The sequence below is a fragment of the Rhopalosiphum maidis genome, chromosome 3 (assembly GCF_003676215.2).
Source record: "Rhopalosiphum maidis isolate BTI-1 chromosome 3, ASM367621v3, whole genome shotgun sequence".
In the NCBI taxonomy this organism is placed as follows: Eukaryota; Metazoa; Arthropoda; class Insecta; order Hemiptera; family Aphididae; genus Rhopalosiphum; species Rhopalosiphum maidis.
Window position 1 is genome coordinate 25,902,848 of NC_040879.1, and position 13,260 is coordinate 25,916,107.

Here is a 13,260-nt window from a genome sequence, read left to right on the forward strand (position 1 = left end):
TTAATATTTTGTGTATACATGATATTAATGATAGTGAGACCGGGATCACTGCCTTTTGTCCCACTACATATTTGTTCCAAAATATATTAATTGTGCCAACCAACCAATAATTAATTATCAAAAGTTTACCTTTTTTTTTTTTCCAGGGGATATTAAAATTTGGACACGATTGATTTCAAAATGAATAATTTTTTCAATCACGAATTAAAGATGATACTTATCAAATCCGATTAGTCGCGACATGATCAGTGCGTGTGCGTTGTACATCTCCCTCAGAATAAGTTCTTTGTCGGAGTTATACGGGGAATATTTTTTTTGCAACCCTAGCGCTATCGGCCTGTGGCGGTACAATGGGATATCTATGGAGGCTTGAGGTAAGACCATGACTAAGATATAATAATATGAAAATGACACATGCATTAGTGTATAGACAGCTAAAATTTAATTTCTTCCGTGAGACCGCCACTGTAAATAATTTTTTTAAGGGAGCTTTATAAATTTATCATATACTATCCTCGTTTTTTTAACGGACGGCTCACGGCTATTCCGGAAACTCAAAACAGAATTGTAGTGTGCACTTAAGGTAGGAAAGTACATGGTAAAAGAAACATTTTTGGGCGGCGATTCTTGATAGAGCTTTTCTTTGAAAACGACTTAGTCCTGACTATTTTTCCTTTTTTTGATTTTTAATCAAGTAACTATAGTAATTGAAATGAAAATTTTTTTCAAAGATTTTTAAACTACTTTTTTGATGTATATCTTAGTAAGCTCTAGTAATCTGTTATAATTTTATAAATATAAATAATAATATATGAATCAAAATTTAAACGAGTATTTTCTAAATTATCTAATTTTGTGTATACCTAGGATACCTAATAGTAAAATATAATAGGTTACGAAAATAATTATGTGGCTTTGATGTTTTTAAAAATCTAATATCAATTTTATAATTTGTAAATTATATTGTTCAAGTAAAAAAGTGAACTAATATAAAATATAACATCTAATTTAAATTACCCTTGTTTCTTAATACATTAAGACATTAAGTATTATAAGTTATAAAAGTAATAAACTAATAACTAAGGCTGGAATTTCGATGCACTTTTCATTTTTTTCCAGAAATTGCTGTACGATGCTCGCCTGGTCATAAATCCGTAACGTGTACGGATGAGAATAAGAAAATTTATTTTGCATTTTTTGACAATTTTTGATTTTAACATCATTTTTTCATTTTTTTTGAGATTGAATGGAGTTATTTTTAGAGCCATTATTGGCGTGTTTGGGTCCAAAATTCAAAATGACATCTGATGATATCGTTCATTACAAGTTATTTTTATTAATTAATTTAATCAAATATTATTTAAAATGTATACTAAATGTATTAAAAATAAAATCGATTTACCTGCATTTTTTTCGTGCATTATTTAGAATTTATAGGGCATTAAAGCATTTCTTTTGGCTATTTTTAGGGTATTATAGGGCATTAAATTTCCACCCCTATAGTAATAACTTAGAAACTATTCGTATTTTAATAATAATTTATATTTATAATAATTTCAATTTAAATGCAACAAGATTTTCAAAAAAATCATTTAATTAAACATTTGAAGTAAAATAGGGTTCTCTTTAAAAAAATAAGTTTGTATAACTGTAAGTATGTAGGTATGTATGTATATATATAATAGAATAAACATACTTATGCTCTTATGTTTAACTCAAATAAAATTATACAATTTTACGATAACTATTATGTAAAAGAAATAAATTATAATAAATTATTAAATTATAAATAATAATAAAATATGTAATATTAAATTGATGTTATTATGTTACATAGTTATATTAATAGGTTACTGGTATTTTTCCCGAACAAAATTCCCGAAACAATATTAAAAACGATAAATTATAATGCATATAAAAAATAAAAATAAATTAATAATAACATAATAAATACTTTAGTGTTATCAATAAATATTTTAAAATCAATAAATTATAATAATGCTTACCTCTAGCCTTTATAGCGCCTAGTTACAACAAAAATTTGAAAAAATTTTATTTTTATTTTTATAATAAATACATAGTTTATATTACTTAGCATAATAAGTATATGTGAACAGAAAAAAAAAACATTTATGCGTGATTAAGAAGTTACCCGCTAGTGACTTTATTTGAGTGGTGATTGTGAATGTGGAAAGATTCAAAGATGTAATAAGATATTAGGAGAGAGACGAATTTGAGTGAGTTTAATGCAACTGATCTCTATATCATCTCCTTTTCAGTCGACGCCGAGGATTATTGGAGAGAGTTAAGGTATTTAAGTTACTGATTAGTGGATTATTATGGTTTGCCAAGCAAGAGCATACTATAGCTCCTAGTTATAACAAAATTTTTAAATGTCTAAAAAGCTTTAGCTAACTATACGAATAGGCAGTGTATAGGAGTCCCTAGGGGGGCAAGCTGGGGCATTCCCCCTGGATTTTTCAAAATATTTTTTAAATTGAATTTTATAAGATAAATTACTATTTACTATATAACAAATTGAAAATGTAATCATAAGAATAATAGATTATCATTATAAAAAAATTAGATTAGATTATTTGCAGTCGATTGATAATTGTATACCTATTAGGTACCTAGTAATATTATAATATTTCTCCTCAAATCCTAATGCCCCACTAGAAAAATTTCTGCGGGCGCCTATGAGGCAGTGCTCAACTTATTGGTGGGATGCAAGGGATGGAGTAATAATAGATAATTATAATGATAATTTATGAAATTATTTAAATAAATAGTAAAAATTAATGTTTTTTATTTATTTAATTTTATTATACTCTTGAGTTTGTTATCATTTATAAAATTATAAGTATAATTAATAATTATACTTATAATTATTAATTATATATAATAGGTATACTAGGTACCTGTTTTTTTATTAAATTGTACTTTTTTTAATTGGTTATTTATAAATATTTTTGTATGGTTTAAAAAGGGGTATTAAGTGGTGCGGAGGTCAATAACGTTTAACAATTGCTGGGGATGCTTTTTTTTTAAAGTAAACAGTCTCCCTACTTTAGTTTTGCCAAGTCGAGAACTGCAGAACTGCTAATAGGTATATAATTATTTAATGTAATACTTGCTGTAGCTGTATAGTAGAGATGGAGAGTAGGTCACTATAATGGATGTGTTAAATTGGAATGCATTGATAGGTATCATTGTATACGAAAAACAATTCTGAACGGAGATGATTTGTCAGTCTAGAATAATTAGTAGGATATATTATATTATTACTTATATTTAAATTGTAATATATCGTTATTTTACTCGATTTCGTAAAAAATAAATTTCATACGCTCATAATAATGTTTCTATATTCACGCTGGAGTTTTTTTTTACAGTTATATAAAAAACAATTATGGATAACCTTGCGTTGAGTTTTTTTAATTTAGATATAAATCACAAAAATTTTATGAATTTTTAACTTCAAAATTTCTTGCAAATTTTCACGATTTTGACATATTTCGTAAAATTGTAAACATTTGAATTTTTAATGCTTATAAACAAAAATTGTAGCTAACGATTTATGATTTTTTTTTACTTCAATAAGACCAACTTATAATAAACCTTGTATTTAAATTTTAAAGATATTTTGAAAAGCCAAATTTTTTGTATCAAGAAAGAGTTTTTAAAAATATCGATAATTTCAATAGTTTATTAATAGTTTAAAAAAATTCTAAATATTTTAGTAATTTAATCGTAAATCGATAACGCTAATATAAACATTTTTGGAAAATTTCAAGTATTTACAATTATTTGTTTTTGAATAGCAAAATCAAAAAATCGATTTTGTCGAAAAGTGGTTATGCCTAAAAATTCCCGTTTTTCCGCTACCTTTTCAAGGTTTTTTCTACGTATTTGAAAACTTTTGACTCCCCTAACTAGATTCAATTTCCTTTTCAATGAGGGGCTGAAGTCAAAAATCAAAGCACTATTACTACTCCAAGAAGTGATAACAGACACAAAAATAAAAAAACACACATCATTGTAAAATCAATACATTCATCACACCGTTCAGAATCTAAAAATTGTAATCGAGCTGCATTTGCTGACTTTTTATATATATTATTATATAGATGATCATCCATTCTATCAAATATACCTAGAGTTTTGAAATTTCATGAAATTTATTTTCTTGAAATATTTAATTTCAATGAAAAATAAAAAAATTTATAATATTTAAAAGTTTATAATTACGTCAACTTTCAAGTGAACATTTTTAAAAGTTGATTTATTGTATGAAACAAAGAAAATATATGTAATAATAATAATAATAGCCTATAAGTATCCAATTAATATAAGTGATAAAAACTAAGGAAGTTGTAGTTTCATGTTTTTTAAGGATTATTAGACTTATTGCCTTGTGAGCTAGAAATTTTTTCCTATACATTATGAAAAATATCAAAAATGTATAGTGCATATTTTTTAATGTATATTATCATTTTATTAATGTTTTTTTATGTGTAATCAGTACATTATTTCTAATGATCGTTTAAACACGTTTAAAAGAGGAAAAAATATTTTTCAATATTTCGAATTTAGATCCCTAAATATACCTATTTCTCACGTATACCTACTGTAGTTACATAGAATCTATAACAGGCTACAAATAAGTTATGTATTTAGTAAAATGCATAACACATGTGTATATTAATATATTAATTGTTTAACAATATTATTATTTAGTATACTATACAGTACCTATAAAATATAATCTAATTTCCAAATGATAAACGGCACTTGTTATTTAATTTAAAAAATAAAGTGTTATTAGGCTTACAAATCATTAAATTCCATGAAAGGTCCAATATATGTCCCCTAAAGTGCAGGCGGGGCCTAGGACAGCTATCTCTTCTGTCCTGCTTTACCACTGGCGTTGCGTATACGCATCTTGAGAACGCGATAAAGGATAATTATTTGTTTTGTATTTTTTTGTACCTAAATGTATCAATACTTTACCGAATGTATTAACTAACAACTTAGTTATCCTGTAGACCAAAATTAAATTCATTATGAAGTTAAATTAAAATGGCTTGTTTGCAATTTTTAATTTAATTTTTAAATTTAACATTATAAACATAATACAATTTTTAATATTCAAAATTTTAAAATTTAATTTTGAAGGATTTAAAGCTTAAAATTTAAAAGTTTAAAAACCATTTTAGAGTAAATTTCATTATGAATTTATGTATTCAGAAATATTATACCATTAATAGCATATACCTACTTGTAGTCGGTATAATTTGGATAAGATGGTTATATTTTGGTAATAAAATAGAATTATGATCGAATCCAATTCAAAATATTTTAATTATTGTGATATGTGTTTTATTATATATTCACGACGCCGCAAGGTAATTGTTTTACGATTGAAATACATAAAAGTACACGAATTCTGAAAAAGCGGATGACATCAGTAGTTTATTTACCTGTTTTACCTTAAGGCAATACTTTTATTGCTATGCACCTACCTTTCATTTATGACAGTTGTTGTTTTAAATTGTTAGTTGTTAATTACAAGGCCATAATATTTTGTGTAGTTAAAAATATATCATACGTAAAAAAATTCGGAAAACGTTATGTTACTAACGATGGAATCAAACAAATGAGGATACAAAACATTTAGGAATATCTATAAATATATATATTTGCGTATGAGTATCCATTTGATAATCCTTTGTTATATTATTATTACATGGATATGTAATGTATATATAGTTTAATAGGTAAATTGTACACCCAACTAATAAGTAAGAAAAAAAATTTATCATTTTGATACATCATGAATACCTATATGCGAATAACATTTGATCGAGCAGAAAACTTAATAAACAAATTTTCAGATAATCGATAATGATATTGATATATGGTATCTATGTTATTAATTGACATCATAAATTTGTTTTTTTTTTTATTTAATTTTTTTTAGAGGAGCTAGGAGGAGGGCTAGTATATTCAAAATAAAGTGGTCTATATCCAGATTACTATTTAAATGGTCCTCAAATAAATATTTGAGAAGCAGTCTTAGCTCTCGGAACTAAGAAGCTCCCTCATTATTCGCCTGTTATTATTATTTATAATAATACTGAATAGACCTTGATAAGTTTAAAATATAACGAATGAACAAATTTTATATTAATGGATATAATTTTTAAGACGTTATTGTCTTACGAGAAATAATTATACGAAACACAGTTACAGTCATGGCCGTAATAATAATGATTAATAAAGGTACCTATATTATATACGCATCGTATGGTGAAACACGTTTTTATTAGCAAAATTAGTTTAATCTACTAAATTAAGAAATTATTAATATAAATATAAATTTGAATGTCATATATTATGTATATTGTATAATGTACATGGTATAGATACTATTCTTAGAAGTATAGAGGCTGTTCCAACGTTACGGCGTCACGTGTGTAAAGTTGGCCTCCCACAATGGCTAAACAATCATTCCAAACAAATTGTAAATTCTTAGAATTAAATTTAGAATATTCATCACTGCAGTGTCGTTTTTTGTATTCAATGATTTATCATTGTATATCAATTTAATACATTCATAAATCTTAATCGATTACAGTGTCTTATTAAATGATGAGAATATATACACTATATTATAGCAGATCAACAGATTGATTTCTATAATTTTTAGATTCTCAGAGGAGCGACGAATACATCGACTCTAAAAGATGTATTTTTCTGTGTATGTGTAACTAGTCGATAAAATGCTTCAATTTTAAATTTTAATGGTAGGTAGTTTTGAATAGAAAATTGGATCTAGAATGTACTTTAAAGAGATTAAAATTAGAAATTCTTTGTAATTTTTTTTATAATCAACCTCTCCCTCAAAAAAAAAAGTTAATGTATAACAGGAATTTTTATGTAAATTCAATTTTTAATTCAGAAACGAATAACTGTAGGTACTTGAACTTTTCATCAGATGTTTATATTATAATTTTCATATTTTATTAAATTTTATAATCTTTTTAAAGTTAGAATTTTGATGAGATTCGAGATTTCTAAATTGAATAAAAGATTTCTGATAAGTAATTCATATTGGAACCATTAAATCCATAATATATATATAAAGACAATAATAAATTAACCTAGTTTTACAGAAATATGTTATTACATTTTGAGTTACATAGGTCTATATAAGTATATAAGTTGATATGTGTTAAAAATATATATTATTATAATAATTAAATTATATTAATAATAAATGCAATATTTTTAGAAATTATTTTCTTGTATTTTATGGACATTCATAAAATTTTGAGATTTGTATGAACTAGAAGTCTTAGTCTTAATAATTATATTAAACGCATATAAAAAAATATATTAAATTATAGAGCTTAAAATAAGGAGCAAAAATATCATTGTATATAAAATACTATAAAATATAGCGAGCGGGTGCCCTTCCTTTCAAATTACGCCTATAGTGATATGTTTGAGAATTTCTGTCTAATGTGTTATACTCATATATTATACTTGTGTGCTATAATATAATAATGTATTGCAGGTAAGTACTATACATCCGACAACCGTACATGATTACAGTCAAATCAAATATTATTCGAACATGAGTATTATGACATGATTAACATGAAGCAGTACAGGAAATAAGACAATTTATCATATATTATTAAGAATGTTATTTAAATTTTTAATGATGATTGTCATAATACTTTATTTTCAAAGAAATAGTGAGCACATATATTTTGTATCGAAAATCTTCGGACTGAGAACCGTGTCTAGTGGTGTATACAATTCTCCCGTATACAATTTACAATTGACTATAATTATGATTATTGTGTGCTGCACCTATTCTATAAACTAATGTTCATTTAGTCTATTCGTTTGATGGCTACAAGTTAACTATTATAATTTGTTTTTACTTGCTGGAAATATTGGAAATGTAATAAATCGTATTCGTTTAATATAAACATAATAATAAAAACATCACGTTAATTTAATTTACATTATTTTCAATAATCCAAAGTGACTCAATTTACATTATCATTTATTATACACAATGCTATATAATAGGGGTGGGATTGGGTATAGGACACACAATATACGAGAAAACATATACTGTATGGTGACCCACGTTGTATGTATCTATACAGTATTTATATTAAGAATTATGATTATATTAGTACCTACTTACGATTCAGGAAAATTATGTTAATTTCGTTTTATTTTATTTATCTATTTAAAGGTTTATTGTGAAATAAATAAGAGTCTATCATTTACAAATTACGTTTGGGTGCCAGTAATGAATTTAGGTTTTTCTACTCAAATTTCATTAAACAAATAACTTCAAAATCAAATATTGTAATCTACACAAATATATTTGACAAAATAAAGATAAGATCTAAATTTGTAGTTCACAAAATAATAAAAGAACCCTTCTTAAAACTTAAAATACAAAACTATGTATACTCATTAAATTATCTTCCAAAAAATCTACACGGAAAACCAACATTTTCACCTTAGACGATTTTGTTGTAATGGAAGCAAACACAGCTTTTAAGTCTTTAAAAATGTATATAATATAAAGAGAAAATTCAAAAAAAGAAGGAACCATTGGTGTTTAATGGTGTTTCAAAAACCAATACAAGTATTGGATTTGCACTGATTATTGACAATATAATTCACACATACAAAATACCAACAATAAATAACATCATTAGCGTTGATGCCTTACCTATCAAATATTTAATCAAATTATCACCAAAATATTTGAAATATATTTAAATTTTTAATATATTTACGGAAACTCACTGACTCACTTAGCTCACTAAAGACTAGAGAGTATTCAGAACTTAAAAAACACAAACAATAAATCATAATAATAACGTCAATCTTCTTATTCTTCAAGTAAACAAATAACATTAACGTGGATACCAATAATAGCTATGTAGAAATATAGACGAGAATGAAAGAGTTAACTTAGCAATAAAATATGTAGTCAGTGACATTAATGTTGAAACCAAAAATATATTTTCAAAAAATTATCTAAAAAAAGTGACAATCAAATTAATTTCAAACCAATATGGTATAAAGAATAGTTTTCACTTAGAGAGACATAAATAAAAGAAATAAAACAGTCCATAGAAAAGTGGAAAACTTAACTATTTAACAAACCAATAAGGTTTAATTATAACATATTTAATAATAAATCTCACCTGGCTCACCTATAATTATTTAATGAACAAAACTTAGCTTTGCATAGTAAGCGGAACCGAAGAACGAAGTTTGAATGTATTCCAACATACCAACAAATGTACAACACACTAAAATGTATCAATGACACTATTATCCAACTTTAATACAATTATTTGAAAACAAATTATTGTACACTATTTTATAATTATTAGTGATATATTACATCTATATCCACAAGTTATTATGTACCCGCTCTCCCATTTCAGCTAATGACCTTTATAGTTGACAATAGCATAATTATAAATAATCTCATATTCTCAAACATACATCTAGCTTTCGTTACACCACTCAATATTTCGAAAGTATATTAACGTAAATTCAAATAATTTTTAGCATAATTTGAGTTTGCTGAATATTTTCAAAAAATTATATCTCTTATTATTTTGTATCGCTATTGTTTTTCATACACCACTTGTTTTTTGGAAGACTGCATAATAATTTTAAATTTTAATAAAATATTCCAAAGTAGAATAATTTTTTATACACACACAAATTACAAATTGAATTTCGAATGAGTAATTAATTTGTTCGATATAAGTATGTACAGCTTAGAAAATATTATAAATTATTTTATTTATACCTCATCAGTTCATCGCCGTATAATGTTGTAGGTAGGTACATTGCTTATTAAAATCTTAAATACTTATAAGTTATAACTAGGATTCCGAATTTCAATGTACAACTGTACAAGTCTTTTTTGAGTTATTAGTCGAGAACGTTCAAAGTTTATAATATGATTGAACTATTTTACAAGTAGGTACATATTACAAAAATTAAGCTTTTTTTTACATTTTGATGTTTTTCCTTTTTTTGAGCATTTTTGGTTAATTGAAAATATCATCTTAAACAATTTTGTTTTTATAATATTTCTATTAATAGGTTCTAAGATGTTTTTATTCGTATCTATTGTCAATCGTAAATATTAAAGTACTTATTATATTAATTTTTTTTAATGAAATAAAAATGCTCGTTTATTTTTAAAGGCATTACAACTTTATTGAGATTCAAAGATATTGTTATATTTTTTTATATTTTTCGGATAAATAATTAATTATTTGGTCAAAATTTGATTTTTGTATATCTAATAATTATTAGAACAGTATTCTGCTTAGGGACATAAAATTAAAAATAGTGGAAAACTTATAATTTTTTTTCAACAATGTTATTATACTTTTTGATATTCAGTGTTTATTGTTAAAATATAATAGCTATTAGTATATTTTATATAAGTATAAGCGCTCGTATAATTTTGTTTTATAGGTATAACAATTCATAAATAAGTAAGTACTTGCAGTTTATCTTGAAAATCATGTCTTGTCAATAAAGCGGACCATATACTTTTAAGTTATAGCGTGGTAGATATTAACATTTGGAAATATGGGAAAAGTATGAATAAGTCCGTGGCGGTAGCGTAAGGTGTAATGTCCTTTATTATATTATTCGTTCTTCAAGAGACGAACTTTCATCTAAAATATTATTATTATTAGGCGTAGTCAACAGTTATCATATTGATAATTGTGTTGAAATAATATAGAACGACAACAGCAAGAAAGGATATTTGAATAATGTATATGATATTAATAAAAATATAATGATAAAAACCAGAAAATCGTTTTAGGTAAATTTTATATAATATTTATATATATATTATATTTGAAAATATACACACATAGCTATTATTTCATATATATATATATACATTATACATATAAATTATAATAGTATAGAAAAATAACAATAACTCGATACTTGAAAAACATACGTACAATGTATTGATTTGTGCGATTTTTTGACATCGCATCTAGGCATTATACTTGTTCAAATATATATATTTATAGAGTTAAAAAAAAAATGTTATATTGTTCCTTGGCGGTGTCGATAATAAAATAATAATTTACGTAAAAAATAATGATTTTTCTTAAAATGTATATTAACTTATATCATAAACATAATATACTACATCATTTATGATATCTATTCTTATCATAGACTTATTATATTATTTAATAAAGATGTTATTATTAGTAAAATAAAAAAGAAAAAAATGTACACAACAACCTTACAGGAATAGTTTATAATATATTTAAATATACGCGTACGAAAATGTAATAAATAATAATAAAATTCTTCATAATAATAATAATAATAATAAGTTTAACAATACGGTGTTGATTTTTGTTTATCATAACATGCAAATTATTTCACCGTATCAATCAAAGCAATTGACATAGTTATATTTTAAGCTCGATAGAATTTCATAATACATACTTCATAATAATAATAATAATTATAATTATACATTATACATGGTAAGAAAAGCTCGATTACTAATTCGGCTAGAACGCGTTCAAAATTGGTGTAAAAATAAAATAAAAATAATGATAAAACTAGGTAAATAATATTATATACGTATAAATAATATATTAAACAACATGTGTTGACTACACAAAAAAAGGAAATGATAAAAAAATTACGTGTAACAATAATGATGTTTTATTTTTTTTTTTTTATCAAGTAGCTCGCAATCCCCGCGATCAATTCGATTATTTTTAAAATAATATTTACAATAATACACATTCAAGTGTACACAAATTTAATCTTTAATATAGTTATTATCGTTAATTTGTTTTAGTTAAAAAAAAAAAATTGTCGTTCGGCAGCTCAGTCTTTGCGATCGTATACAGTAGTAAAAACGACGGCTGTGAACACCATCATCTACTCATCGTCTTTGTTGTTGTTTCCGCACTCGGGTTTGAAATCAACTAAGGCGTGCAATTGTTGGGCACTATAGCTAAAAATAAAAACACGTATAAATACTTTTATTTTCAATCGGCGTTACTGAATTAATGCGACGAGACTAAAAGAACAATATAATAAGTTAACTTGTTGGCGAATATTAAGGGGTTGGTATAAAGCTCTAGGGATGCCACTGATTACCCATATATAGGAACTGTCTTACCACAGAATATTATAAAAATAACTTGTAGTTGTTTTATGTATACACACCTACTTTATACCTTAAGGTTAGGTTGAGTCTTAATTGGGGCTAGGGTCTTATCAATTTAAATTTAGTAAATTGGAATGAACTAAAAAATGAATAAAAAATAATGATCTCGATAGGGTGGCAGATGTCTTCCCCCATACACGCGTTTGTGTATAAGGCAATGCAGTATATTATATCAAAGAATATCGTTCGTATATACCTATAGGCTATAAGTAGATCTCTATCGATATAATAATAGTTTAAATTTATTTTTTTTTGATACCTATACACATATATTATACATGTTTATTATTTTCGTGTGTGTGAAAAAAAAAACAACAAACGAATTTTTTGTCACCAACCTTTCCGTACAAAATATATGGTTATATAAATTTATTTTAAATATAAATGTTTAGAAATTATATTGACGTAAGGTAATTTGATGTAAACTGAAAATCAAGTAAGAATACTCAATAATTGAGAATATCATAAATAAATACAATTTTACTTGAAGTTGAAAGGCATTAATTAATAATTATAAAGATTAAGAGAGTCATATAGAAAGAAAGTTATATAGAACGATTTACAAAACTGAATGATATTATAAGCATTATAGTAAGTATCGATAATGAACATTTCGTGATATTGAAAAGTACATTAAGTAATATATTTATTGACTATTGAATATTATTAATAGTATGAACGCCTAAAGCATATGTATGAAAATGCACTAGCGAATACATAGGATCTATCTAAATTACAAATATAATATATTATGGTATATTTGACATTTAATGTTGTAGTAATAAAATGTTTTTAATGCTAATATAAAATTAATAATTAATGTAGAACGTCTTTTAAATACCCATAACTCATAAGTTCAATAATTTTAGAATTTTCTGTCAGTAAAATATAACTATATAGTATAATAATAAAATATTGTCTTTCTATAGTTTATATTACACGTTTTTTGGACTGGATCTGCC

General features: G+C 24.8%; 1 protein-coding gene across 1 annotated transcript in view; it reads right to left on the reverse strand.

Annotated features, from left to right (window-relative positions):
- Positions 1-11,368: 11,368 nt before the first annotated feature.
- LOC113557281 (ETS-like protein pointed) overlaps positions 11,369-13,260 on the reverse strand; it is a 53,683-nt gene continuing 51,791 nt past the window's right edge. Inside the window, exon 10 of the mRNA XM_026962721.1 lies at positions 11,369-12,082. Within this exon, the coding sequence (XP_026818522.1) occupies positions 12,007-12,082 (76 nt within the window). The 3' untranslated portion in view covers positions 11,369-12,006. The remainder of the gene's footprint in view (positions 12,083-13,260) is intronic.